The sequence below is a fragment of the Dermacentor silvarum genome, chromosome 5 (assembly GCF_013339745.2).
Source record: "Dermacentor silvarum isolate Dsil-2018 chromosome 5, BIME_Dsil_1.4, whole genome shotgun sequence".
Classification (NCBI taxonomy): Eukaryota; Metazoa; Arthropoda; class Arachnida; order Ixodida; family Ixodidae; genus Dermacentor; species Dermacentor silvarum.
In genome coordinates this window covers 14,817,008-14,828,422 of record NC_051158.1, presented here as the reverse complement: position 1 = coordinate 14,828,422, position 11,415 = coordinate 14,817,008, and the positions used below count along the sequence as shown (strand labels likewise).

The 11,415-nt window shown below is 49.8% G+C and overlaps 2 protein-coding genes across 3 annotated transcripts in view; one reads left to right on the top strand and one right to left on the bottom strand.

Annotated features, from left to right (window-relative positions):
• Positions 1 to 313: 313 nt before the first annotated feature.
• LOC125945435 (uncharacterized) lies at positions 314 to 874 on the top strand. The gene is made up of 2 exons (XM_049667183.1): positions 314 to 669; positions 736 to 874. The coding sequence occupies exons 1-2, from the start codon at positions 314 to 316 to the stop codon at positions 872 to 874; spliced, it is 495 nt and encodes a 164-aa protein (XP_049523140.1).
• Positions 875 to 6,475: 5,601 nt separating this feature from the next.
• Positions 6,476 to 11,415, bottom strand: part of LOC119452918 (phosphatidylinositol N-acetylglucosaminyltransferase subunit Q-like) — a 21,059-nt gene continuing 16,119 nt past the window's right edge. For both annotated transcript variants that reach the window (XM_049667394.1, XM_037714879.2), the window contains exons 6-8: positions 8,444 to 8,558; positions 8,064 to 8,119; positions 6,476 to 7,075 (exon numbers count right to left, since the gene is read on the bottom strand). In XM_049667394.1, the coding sequence (XP_049523351.1) occupies positions 6,971 to 7,075; positions 8,064 to 8,119; positions 8,444 to 8,558 (276 nt within the window). In that variant the 3' untranslated portion in view covers positions 6,476 to 6,970. The remainder of the gene's footprint in view (positions 7,076 to 8,063; positions 8,120 to 8,443; positions 8,559 to 11,415) is intronic.

The window sequence follows — 11,415 nt, the reverse complement described above, 5'->3', positions numbered from 1 at the left end:
GCGGCGCAGTATCCCGGATCAAACTCGTACGCGGCCACGGTGGTTGATCCCCAGGGCAAGATCCTGAATGCAGCGTCTATCCAACACTCGACGGCGTCCGTCGAAGAGCAAGTCTCAGTGGCGCTGGCTCTGTGCGATCCCGGGCGCACCCAGATCTTCACGGACTCCAGGTCGGCGGCGATGGCCTTTCTCGCCGGCTCGGTCTCGGCCGAGGCTGCGGTGGTGCTGAGGACCCGCAAGCCAGGCACGGCCCGTCACGTCATCACTTGGTTCCCGGCTCATATGGGCCAGGTCATGATAGGTCATGACATGAATGTATCTTATTGTATTTGGACCGTTGTGGTTCAGTATAAAAGTTCTCGAAACTTGCTCGATCAACCCCAATGAGCTGGCACACGACCAGGCGCGAGGTCTCGTCAACCGCGCCGGTCCGAGGGGCCCGGCTTCGCAGGGGATCAACCGGACCACGGACCCGCTGCTTACTTTCCGCGACATCACTGCTTACTACCAGCTGGGACGCAGGCAGTTCCCGGCTCCTCACCCGAAGCTCGGCAGACCCCAGGCCTCGGTGTTGAGAATGCTTCAGACGGGCTCATTTCCGTCTCGATCCAGGCTGAGCCACTACGCTCCGGGTGTGGATCCCCGCTGCCCCGACTGCGGCGAGGAACGGTCCACCTTAAACCATGCACATGCTGTGGCAATGTTCTGCGTTGCGCCACTCGCGCCTTTCAACAGGCAAGAAGACTGGGAAGAAGCCGTCAAGAGCGACGACCTTCAAGTCCAGCTTCGGACTGTCCACAGGGCCTGCGACAGTGCTGAAGATCACGGTCTTCCGCCCCCGGTGCGGGAGCGCCCCGCGACTACGACAAAGTAGTCCCTTCGGACCAAATAAAGTTTGTCTGTCTTACTGTCTGTCTGTCTGTCTGCTGGCGAACGGGAAACGATGAGTGAACTATTTTTACTCGCACACATTGTAGAATAATTTACACCCCTAAAATTGAAAAAAAAAGGTGTAAATGTGTCTGTAACTCACATCCTTACACCCAACGGGTGTGAGTTATGCACTATTACACCCTTTTTACACCCATAAAGTGAAAGGCGGTGTAAATGTGTCTATACCTCACATCCTTACACCCTTTTGTGTAAGGGTGTGAGTTAGACAGTTTACACTCTTTACCACATTTAGGAGTTTAATTGATTATACAGTACAGTACGCAGCAGTATAACGCTCTTGAACGCCGCGTTGACGTGTGTGTGATGGCTTTTATTTTTCATCTCACGTCATCACACGGTCGCATTGTGCAAAACCGAGCTCGCTGCCGACATTTTATTGCGATAGCAATTATATGGACACTCCAAGCGCATTCCTGCCGTCACCGTGAGGTTACGTATAAAGTCCAACGGCGATAAACTCGTCGCCGCGCGCTGTATGTGCGAGTGAAAGCGCGCGAGAGACGCGCGCTTTCACGGAGAGCGAACGCACGGCGGAGAGCAAACACGTGCGACGTCTCCGGTCATGCGAAAGGCCGTGGGCGAATGGGTGAGGGAGGGAGGGAGGGGAGGCGACGTTTGTGATCTATTCATGTTTGCATTCATCGAGTGTGATCTATTCGTCTATCGTTGTATTCATCGAGTGTGATCTATTCATGTTTGCTTGAGCGCGCTCACACCATGCTTGTTAATTCACTTAGTAAGCGAATGTGTCCAAGTTTATGCAGCACATAAAACTACTATCCTTACTCCGTATACTCTACTAGTAAATTTGCTATCGCAATTGATGCTTCGCCCTTCGGGCGAAACAGCGACTTTCTTTTTATTGATCACCTCAGCTTTCGCCGCCGACGCCGGCTGCTATATATGGGGAGGCAAGAAAATGAGACGACATATTCCAAACATCGACGAAGCACGCTTTATCGCTCGTGTTGAGTGCTACGCGGCGAACCAGCGAGATCGCGAATGTTTGCGCTTCTGATCTCGATCGAAAACATGTCCGGTCGTATATATACAGAGCATGCGCACTTCGGCATCTTCACGTCTCGGGTACTCGTGATAAGGGATCCCAGGTGTTACGGCGAACGTTTATAAGCGTCCCTCTCAATTTGCAATCACTGGCTGTTTTCGCGCTGCTGTTAGCTATGGATTAAAGCCTATGGATAGATTCGGCGCAAGGTGCCAGACCTGGGCCGTTGGGGATGCCATTTTATAGAAGAGAGAGGTAGGTGATCTTATTTCCTTATTATTATAAGTCGGGTGAGGGGGGGGGGGGAGTTAGGCGTAGACATAGGACATATATACAGTTGAACCCGGATATATCGAACCCACATATAACGAATTTTTGTGTATAACGAACAACAGTAAAATCCCGTTGAAATTTGTTGTATCAAATTTTTATCTTATATATCGAATTACCTATATATCGAACTTTTCTGTGCTCCCCCTCAGATTCGATATATTCGGGTTCGACTGTATATATGTAGTAAAGAATCCTTATAAATGAGCTAAAAAATAAAGCATGCAGTCATGTGTGACGCAGGTACTGCAACAATGACTTTGAAAGTTTGTTGTCCGTTATCCAGCGGGTCCTCTGCAACATTGGACTTGAGCTTGGCATCCCAGAGTATCTTGTTTCGACTGCTGCGTGGCGTTTGCGGTGCCGAATGCGATTTCCGTTAGCCATTGCGCATGTGATATCATGCGAAACACCGGCTACGTTCGGCCGTACAGCGCCAACAACTTTCTTTATTAAGGTATTCGAACACACTGCTGCACCTTGCCAATGTGTGCTTTCAAATTGTTCCCTGTGCATGTTAATTGCGTAGTTGTTAAATTATCGTGTATTTCTCGTGTTTCTTATTATTTTTTTTTGTAAACCAGCAGCAGACATATAGTTATTTTTTTTTTTTTTTTTTTGACTGTACGTGTTAATCCGACGCTATCACGCCTGTAGGCTGTGGTTAAGTTGTACTTTGCGATTTTTCTGACGGATTTAACTTTGAGAAATTCAATTTTTGTTCACTAACGCCTTGCGCCACGCGGAGGGCCTGTGTGGTCGGGATGATGTGGTTCGGCATGATTACTTCTGCCAGACGCCGATGCTTAACGCCGCAGCCGATGGCGCATTTTCGGGGCCCTTAACGCTTGCGCGTTAATGTAGGCGAGCACTGATAGATGACATTTCTTTTAAAATGGCAGCTGTGAAGCTGCTTCGCAACCAGGCGATTTCCCCGAGACCAATTTAATACAAAGTTTGCACGCGAGGTAATGCACGCATCTCCTTACCGTGCCAGTACCCAAGCATGGCCGCCACTATGACGTCAGTGCACATTATCATCATGCGTTAACATATTATTGCTTTTTGTCGGTGACCATTTATCATCGGATCATCACTCATCGATTCGCCGCTCGGTGTAAGGCCTTCGTGCTTTCACGTTTCTTATGCACCTTCTCGACGTGCCAAAACACTAAGATGGTGGCCACGATGATGTCAATGCAAACCTATATATAGAGAGCTTCCATACCGCACGCACCCTATTCAAGCAGCACGAAACGGCTTTACACTAGATTATTTTGTTGATTTATCAATTGAATGACTGATTAAGTTTAACGCCCGAGAGCAGCGCCTGTCCAATGACAGTAAACGTATCGGGGCGCTCCGGATTGTTTTTGACCACATAGGCCCACATTCCTTAATCCAGTCCAGGCACGTTCGCCTTTGCTCTCTGGATTGTGTTTACGCCACCAAACCAATCAAACCACTGAATAAATAAATACGGCCCAGGGCAGCCACATCGGGAATCGAACTTGCGACGTCGTCATTGGCAATAGAGCGCCAAAGCAACCAGGGCCATTCCCGAGATCGCTCGGCGCTTTCTCTGCTCACTGGCCTGCAGCGTGTCAACGTAAAAAAAAAAAAAAAAAAAAAAAAAAAACCGCTGCTGGACGTAGCTGCCATCGCACTACACAATCGCTTACATAAAAGCGGTCAAAAGACACCTCCGGCCTTTTATTTCACAACACAATGAGGGAGACAAATGGCCCATCTGCCAAAGTGGAATGAATTACACGTGAGCAATGTACAGTCATGGTTTGACGAAACAGCACAACATATGGGATGTTATAAACTTCAACGCGAACTGTGGGCGGTGATGGTACCTTTGTTTTATGTCGTTTTTTTTTATTCGGTTTTTACATATAAACGATTGTATCAGACAATAAAATTTCAGTTGGCAGAAAGCGCTCGCCCTCGTTTTTTCTGCGTCCCCTTGTCCTGCTTCGCGCTGCACCACTCAGCTATATGGAAGGCCAACTAGCCCATATCATAACCCTTCTAAGTTCAAATTAAAGTCACACAAAAATTGCGAGCATCTGTAGCTACTTTTTATGCGTCGTGTGGAAGTCGACACAGAGGAGGCGCACATGCCATCATAAATAGCGAAAAAAAAATATAAATAAAATAAATAAAAAAAGGGTCTTCTCATTCACTGCAGATCCAGGTTTGTCTAATTTCACCCGTTAGCGCAGCCAGCCAAAACTGAAAATTTATCGCGCACTTAGAACACGGGTGCATCCGCGCACGCGCAGCGACTCCGATGCCGTCTCGGTCGCCCTGCATACGCGAGAACTTATTCTATACACTTCCCCACCAGCGGATCGCGCTACATTTTACTACGATCTCCGAGATTGAGCGGCGCGTGTACGCTTAAGATCACGGAGTCCGTGGTTGTACCAGTTGTACCATCGTACTCCATGGTAGACAAAGAAACAAGCAACAAGAAACAGGCAGGTCAAGCTGTGCAACTCACAACTGAAAGAAACTCGGCGTTGTCTATTTCTGGCACACGTGGGTCCAGAAACTCTTTATCACTGTAGTGCGTTCCTTGTAATCTTACAGGAAAACATGGTATCCCACATCAATAAAGTGTAATGAAGAAGAGTGACCTGTGCCTCAGCAGCATCGCCACCGGCATGAGCTCGTGGTTGCTGTCCTTGGCCGAACGCTTGTGACTGCTACCCGTTCGCCTGCATCCGTTGCTATTAAACCTCTTAGCAAGTGGTGGAGGTGCTGGGTTTCGACCACCCTGGAACTGCGGAGTCGCACTCTACCCCCCATCATGCCCGAGGACACAAGCGGCACTCCTCCAACCCCTCCACCGGCGCCGCCCACCCTGGTTTGTGCCGGCGCCTTGCATCTGCGAGATCCCCCTATCTTCTCCGGCACAGATGAAAAAGACGTTGAAGATTGGATCTCCTCATACGAGCGAGTGAGTGCCAATAGCCATTGGGACGATGCTACAAAGTTGAGAACCGTAGCATTCTATCTCTCGGACGTTGCGAAACTATGGTTTCTCAACCATGAAGGCGACCTCACTACGTGGTTGGTCTTCAAGACCATGTTTACCCAAGTTTTCGGTCGGCCAGCAGTACGAAAGCTCCGTGCAGAACACCGTTTGCGCACACGATCCCAAGAGAGCGGAGAGAATTTCACGAGCTACATTGAGGACATTCTTGACCTTTGCAAACGGGTGAACGCGTCGATGTCGGAGGAGGAGAAGATCAAACATATAATGAAGGGTATTGAGGACGACGCATTCCAAATGTTATTATCGAAGAGTCCTCGCACTGTCGTTGAAGTGATCGAATTGTGTCAGAGTTACGACGAGTTGCGCAGGCAACGGCTTCACACCAGACGTCCCCCTGCGCCCGCCGACTCTGTGTCCAGCCTTGGTGTCAGCGACGACCATGCTGCCCTGTTTCTGAAGATTCAGGAATTCGTTCGCGCAGAGGTTGCTCGCCAGCTATCTTTGATGTCTTGCGTCCCGGAACCACCACCCGCTTTGGCACCTACGATCCGCGACTTCATCCAGGAGCAAGTTTCGCAAGCCATTCCTCCAGCACGTGATCCGACGCCAGTCAATGCACCTCTCACGTACGCAGAAGCAGTTGCCCGACCTCGCCCACAAACGCTTTCGCCGCCCGCTATGCATCGACCACCGACCTTTTCGCCGCATCCTATGCCGTTACCAGATCGACAGCATTTTCCGACTTCTCAGCCACGAGTCGGAGCTTACCCCCAACAATGGCGCACCTTCGATGACCGTCCAATATGTTTTGCTTGTGGTGGTGCTGGTCATGTGGCGCGCCATTGCCGTCGTCGCATGCTTCCTTTCCCGAACATCTGGCGAGCGCCACCGTTCCCCGCTCAATTTTCATCGTCACCTTCCAGCCTTCCTACCTCTTCATTTTGTCCTGATCGCTCACCCGCGCCTACCCGCCGCTCACCATCTCCACGTCGTCGCTCGCTTTCTCCGATGCGTCGCCGTGCCGGACCCACCGAGCAGGAAAACTGAAGGCCGCAGTTCCCGAGGCACGAACTGCGTCTACGTCGAAATGCTCAAGTCCTCGTCCCTCTCCAGCCAACGTAATTGAAGTGTATGTCGAAGGAGTCGCCGTCCTGGCACTTGTCGATACAGGTCAAATCTCGCTTATAAGTAAGCCGCATTCAACACAAAAATACATTCGCTATACCTAATATTCGTTATAAGCATGTATTTGTGACACGCTGATATTGACGAAAAACATTTTAGATTTACTTTGTTATATTCAACGACTTGTTATATCTCTGTTCGTTATATCGATGTTTGACTGTATATGCTATATTTTTCTGAATACCCCTAAAGAAGGCTCGCGCTCTCTCCTATATAATACCTCGACGACGACGAACTGTATTGCAGAATCGGCCGGCAGGCTGGAATGTCCAGCATGCCCCGCGTGCAGGAGACTGGATTCCTCATCCGTTAGCCGTAAACAGCGCGCCCTTCTTTTCCACTGAAACGGCACTCGTCTCTTAGTGATCATAACACGTTGAACGGGAATTCGTCGACTAGAGTGTGGCACGCCTTTCACTACGGGTGCTTGGAAGCCGCGTCGTCTCTGACGTAAAACGAATGTCCAGATTAGGCGTGGAGTTTGCTCAGAGCGGATAGACGATGCGCCCAACCAGGAGGTCGGCCAACAGGTCCTTCCACGAAGGGAAGCCCAAGGGTTCTGGGAGCAAATCCACGCTTCCGCCGGTCACCTGCGCACAGAGTGAGGGAAAAGAAACATCAGATTTGTTAGAGACATACTGTTACGAGTAGGCCCGATAAAGTTGGATATATACTATATGTATAGGCTGATTGATTGATAGACTAATTTATTTGTGGTCTTTTCTTTTTGTAATCCTTAAAGCAACGCGGGGGCGTTGAAAGGCGGCGTAGTAGATGGCTCCGATTTTTAACTACCTAAATCTGAGCATGCGAGCGCTTTTGCATTTCGTCCCCATCGAAATTGCGGCGGCTGTCGATCAAGGCTGGGAAACTAACTCGCGACCTCGTGCCCCCCTTTAGCTTAACTTGGCTGGAGACCTTGTCTCTGTGGTTCAATGACCAGACACACTTTACCGCGTGCACTGAAATGAATGCTATAGGGAAGTATGAAGTTTTATTGGCAAACTTTATTGGCCGAGCTGCGAATGGGCCAATCAGGTATATTGCCACGACAAGCGGAGGTTTGGTCAGACGGAAAAAAGGGGGTAAAAGGGGGGGGGGGGGGCCACAAAAGGCAGGGGTGGTGACACCGCACAGAAATTGTCGTACATGCTCCCCCGTGACGTCACAGACAATTGATTGCATTCGCTTGGCTTGAAGGCCATTACTTACCAGTGACAAAGCGAAGTGACACTGCACTCGAAATGTTTGCAAAGAGTTGACCTGACCATTTTCGTGGAGCTTTAAAGGGACGCGAGCACCTAGAAACATGGCAACGTTTGTGGCACTAGAATTACATCATCGGTGAGGGGGGGGGGGCGGGGATCCACGGTTCTTTGAGCGAAATTCAAGAAAGTCAAACATGGCTTTCATGTTCTCCGCTATTGTATAGTTAAGCGTTTCCAGCTAAAGAAATGCTCATATATATATAGTTTCGAAATTACAGCCAGGTACCCCGGACAGACTTGGTGTCTGTCGTACGTGTGCCATCATGGTACTAAAATAATTTCCAGCCACGCTCAGATCATGGCAACGCACCTGCATGTATAGTGCGAACTCCGGTCCCGATGACAAGGCGTCGAAGCGGACGTCCCCTGCGAAGCAATTAAACGCAGCGTCATGACGTGTATATATACATTATAGTAAATAAAAAAACGAGACAGCATTGCGAGAAAGTGATTCATAGCTCCAAGGTGAACTAAAACCTTTATCTCACCGCTACATTAAAAATATAAACAAGCAAAAAATCAATTATGCGTCTAACACCCAAAAGCAAGCGACGACGTTGTGCTTCCCGGTGACGTGTGCGCACGTAAGTGCTGGCAGGTCACAACTTTTGTGAATAGTTTATATAGTTAACACGTGTTAGTAGCGCTATAGTTGTCATTCGTCTACGTCGACGCATCGGCGAGGCTTACCCACAATCGGGCGTCCGCTGACTGTTCTTGCCGCCAGGGTGTAGAAGGGCAACGAGTCCCACACGAGCACCGCACGGCTTAGCAATCCTTGGATGCACAAGACGACCAATCGGAGCTGCGCCGAGAAGGAAAAGAAGAGGAAAGAAATGACTCGCCCTCCAGGCCCTGCGAAAGTGAATTTACAGCGAAGCTGCGGAAAACCGCCACTACAACTACTGAGGGGGGCACTCATTATAAATAAGAAATCGTTATGTGGCACATGAACGGAAACAATCCGGCGTTAACATCCGGTGGTACCAAAAGTCATGCGACCAAGTGGTGACGTCACGTTTGAAAGGATGACGAAACGTGATTACGTCATAAACACAAACGTCGCGTGATGACATCAGGTTCCGTAATGACGTCTTCGTCAAGTGCTGATTACACCTGATGACGTCATGTGATTCCTCTTGGAGAAGCATCACACTGTGTGCTTCCCGCTTCTTTGCACTGTCTCCGGGATCGGCCCACATTTTCATGTGAGCGAAGGTCGCGCACGCGGACACGAAAAGTCCCGAACAACTAGAGGCTAACAGCTTTGCTGTAAAAAAAAAAAAAAAAAAAAAGAAAAAAAAATGTGCAGAAACTATGGAAGATGAAAACTAGTGTAAAAGTAAGCGAAGCGTGTACTGTTTTGCACCATATTGGCCGCTTGTCGGTGTGTTCTTGTCCAGAAGAAGCGTTGCTGTTTTTGTGCGACTGTCGCACGGCTGCACCTCGCAGCAGGTGGGACAGCGAGACTCGCGCGGCTCTGTGCATGAATTTTGTCGACAACGCACGTCTCGCTTTTTGTCGTGTATAACACAACACGCAATGCCAGGGTGCGTCCTTTCTCCCGAAAAACCTGCACGGGGTGCTTGCTCAGCGCGCCGCCAGTGGTCGACACCCCTTGTCCCCATTCCTGCTGCACCTCCGCATCGGCTCCTCCTGGACGACATCCCGGAAGTACAGGAAGGGCCTGGCTCGAGCCATCCCCGGCCTGCTCAGTGTGCGGCGAGGCCGATACAATCAATCATCTCCTTTGCTTCTGATCCACTTTCTCCAAAGAGAGGGCTCCTCTCTACACATCATTTCGATGCCTGGGACTCCCTGCGGTCTCGGCATCGGAACTGCTGTTTTCCGGCCGCCACCACAGCTCCGCTTTCAGGTACCTCCTCACGTTCCTGGAGGACACGGGACTGCTGTGTAACTTGATAATGCGTCGCCTGGCTGCCGCTGTCAGCCAAGGGCTCTGTGACCACCTCGACCTTCTTCTCTCTTCTTTCCTCTTGATGTCCCCCTCGGCAGAATGCGTTGAGAACTTGAGTGCGGCGGCCGATGCGGCGCGTCGTACGACGGATTGCACGCAAAATCGCATCGTGTGTCTCGCCCTTTAGCACCCGCTCCTGCGGCGCGCGTCAGCATAACCGAGCGAACGAGCGCAGCGAAAGATGAGAAAAGACGGCGGGAGCGCAAGGAGGAAAGCGGAGAGGAGGGTGTGGCGAAAGCTACGAGACGGTGCTAGTGTAGCGCGCCTCGTCTGGGAGGTCTGGTAGATTATTTATTAAAGCGAAGCTTTCTATGTCTCACGGATTCGTCCGAGAGCGCCGAAAACGCACTGCAGGAAAGCCAACTTACATAATGGCACTATCTGCGCATCTGCGCACACAATACAACAACGGCGCACGACATACGTATCGTAGAACACTGCAGTATACATTCGCACTTGTACCGATAAGAACAATGGGAACTGCAACGCCGCTGTATATATCTGCATTGCATTACGCGCGTCACGCAATGCATTCCTGGCCGCCACCATGGGTTGGCCGCGGGTGCAGCGCACGGCGGAAGAGGCTGCCGTACGCGAACGTAAGCGCGATCGTGCCCGTAACGCCAATCCCGTGTATCGGCAACGGCAGAGCCTCTGACTGTCTATCACAGCGATCACAAGGCAATACTGTGCAAGTGTAGAGTCGTCCGTGAAAGTGCGAATGTGTGCGTGTAATCAACGACTACATGATATAAAATAAAGGCTATGAAACTTAACAGAATGTGTCTTCATTCAACTTCAACGTTCAATAAATACAATTCTAAACAAGCAATCAAATCACATGTGCATTGCATCGGGTGGCTCAGCATTTCTTGGGTTCGTTGCGTGGTCGTTGGCTTTGGACTTTCATTCAGTTTGCATGGGCGTAAGCTTCGCTTTCAACCGTTTTTCTTTAAGAAAGGGGCTTCAATTTTTTTTTCGTTTTTTATATTATATTTTTTCTTTTCCTTTTTTTTTTTGTTGCGACCTTGACGCGGCGACGGCAACGTCACCAGTTTTATTTAACACCACCAATCATTTATTATTAGACAGTTTTAGTTTAGCGTTAGCGTAATAGCGGGGTTACGGGAAATAGCGTTACCGTTCCGCAAACGAACTTTGCAGAAAGAGAGTTTTAGTATAGCGTGATAGGGTAGTTTACGTGCGGGACGCTATTCCATTACGCTTTGATTTCGCATACACAGGGCACCTAATTATATGTGTCTGTGCGTCCGGAAAGTGCGGTAGGCAGCGCAATGGAAGCCAGGAGCGCGTTGTATTTTTACTTCACATGTCCGTCGATCTGCAACGAAACAGACAAGCAGTACAAGCTGTCTACCATAGCCTCCGAAATCCTCCAACCTCAGAGGCCATATGCCGTCGTCGCGCTTATCTCCCGACTTTAGCGACAGATGGCGCTCGCATCTCAGAAAAAAATTTTCTCGTTAGGCTTAGGCGCGTTTGAAACGAGAAGCGATCTCGAAAATTCCTCAAGATTAGCCATAACACTCTCTCGGCGAAGCGGCATGAGACTAAGCAAAAGCCGTTTACGCAGTCATTTGCTACGAACGAAGTGAATTCTACAAAAACAACGCCAAATTCAGTTCGAAGCGGGCGACCGGGACCGCCGCCATGTTTTACGTAC

Excerpts from the sequence above, each read along its gene's own strand:
- LOC125945435 (XM_049667183.1), top strand. The coding sequence starts at position 314 with ATGTATCTTATTGTATTTGGACCGTTGTGGTTCAGTATAAAAGTTCTC. Across the intron at positions 670-735 it reads CCCGACTGCGGCGAGGAACG|GCAAGAAGACTGGGAAGAAG; the intron begins GTCCACCTTAAA and ends GCCTTTCAACAG.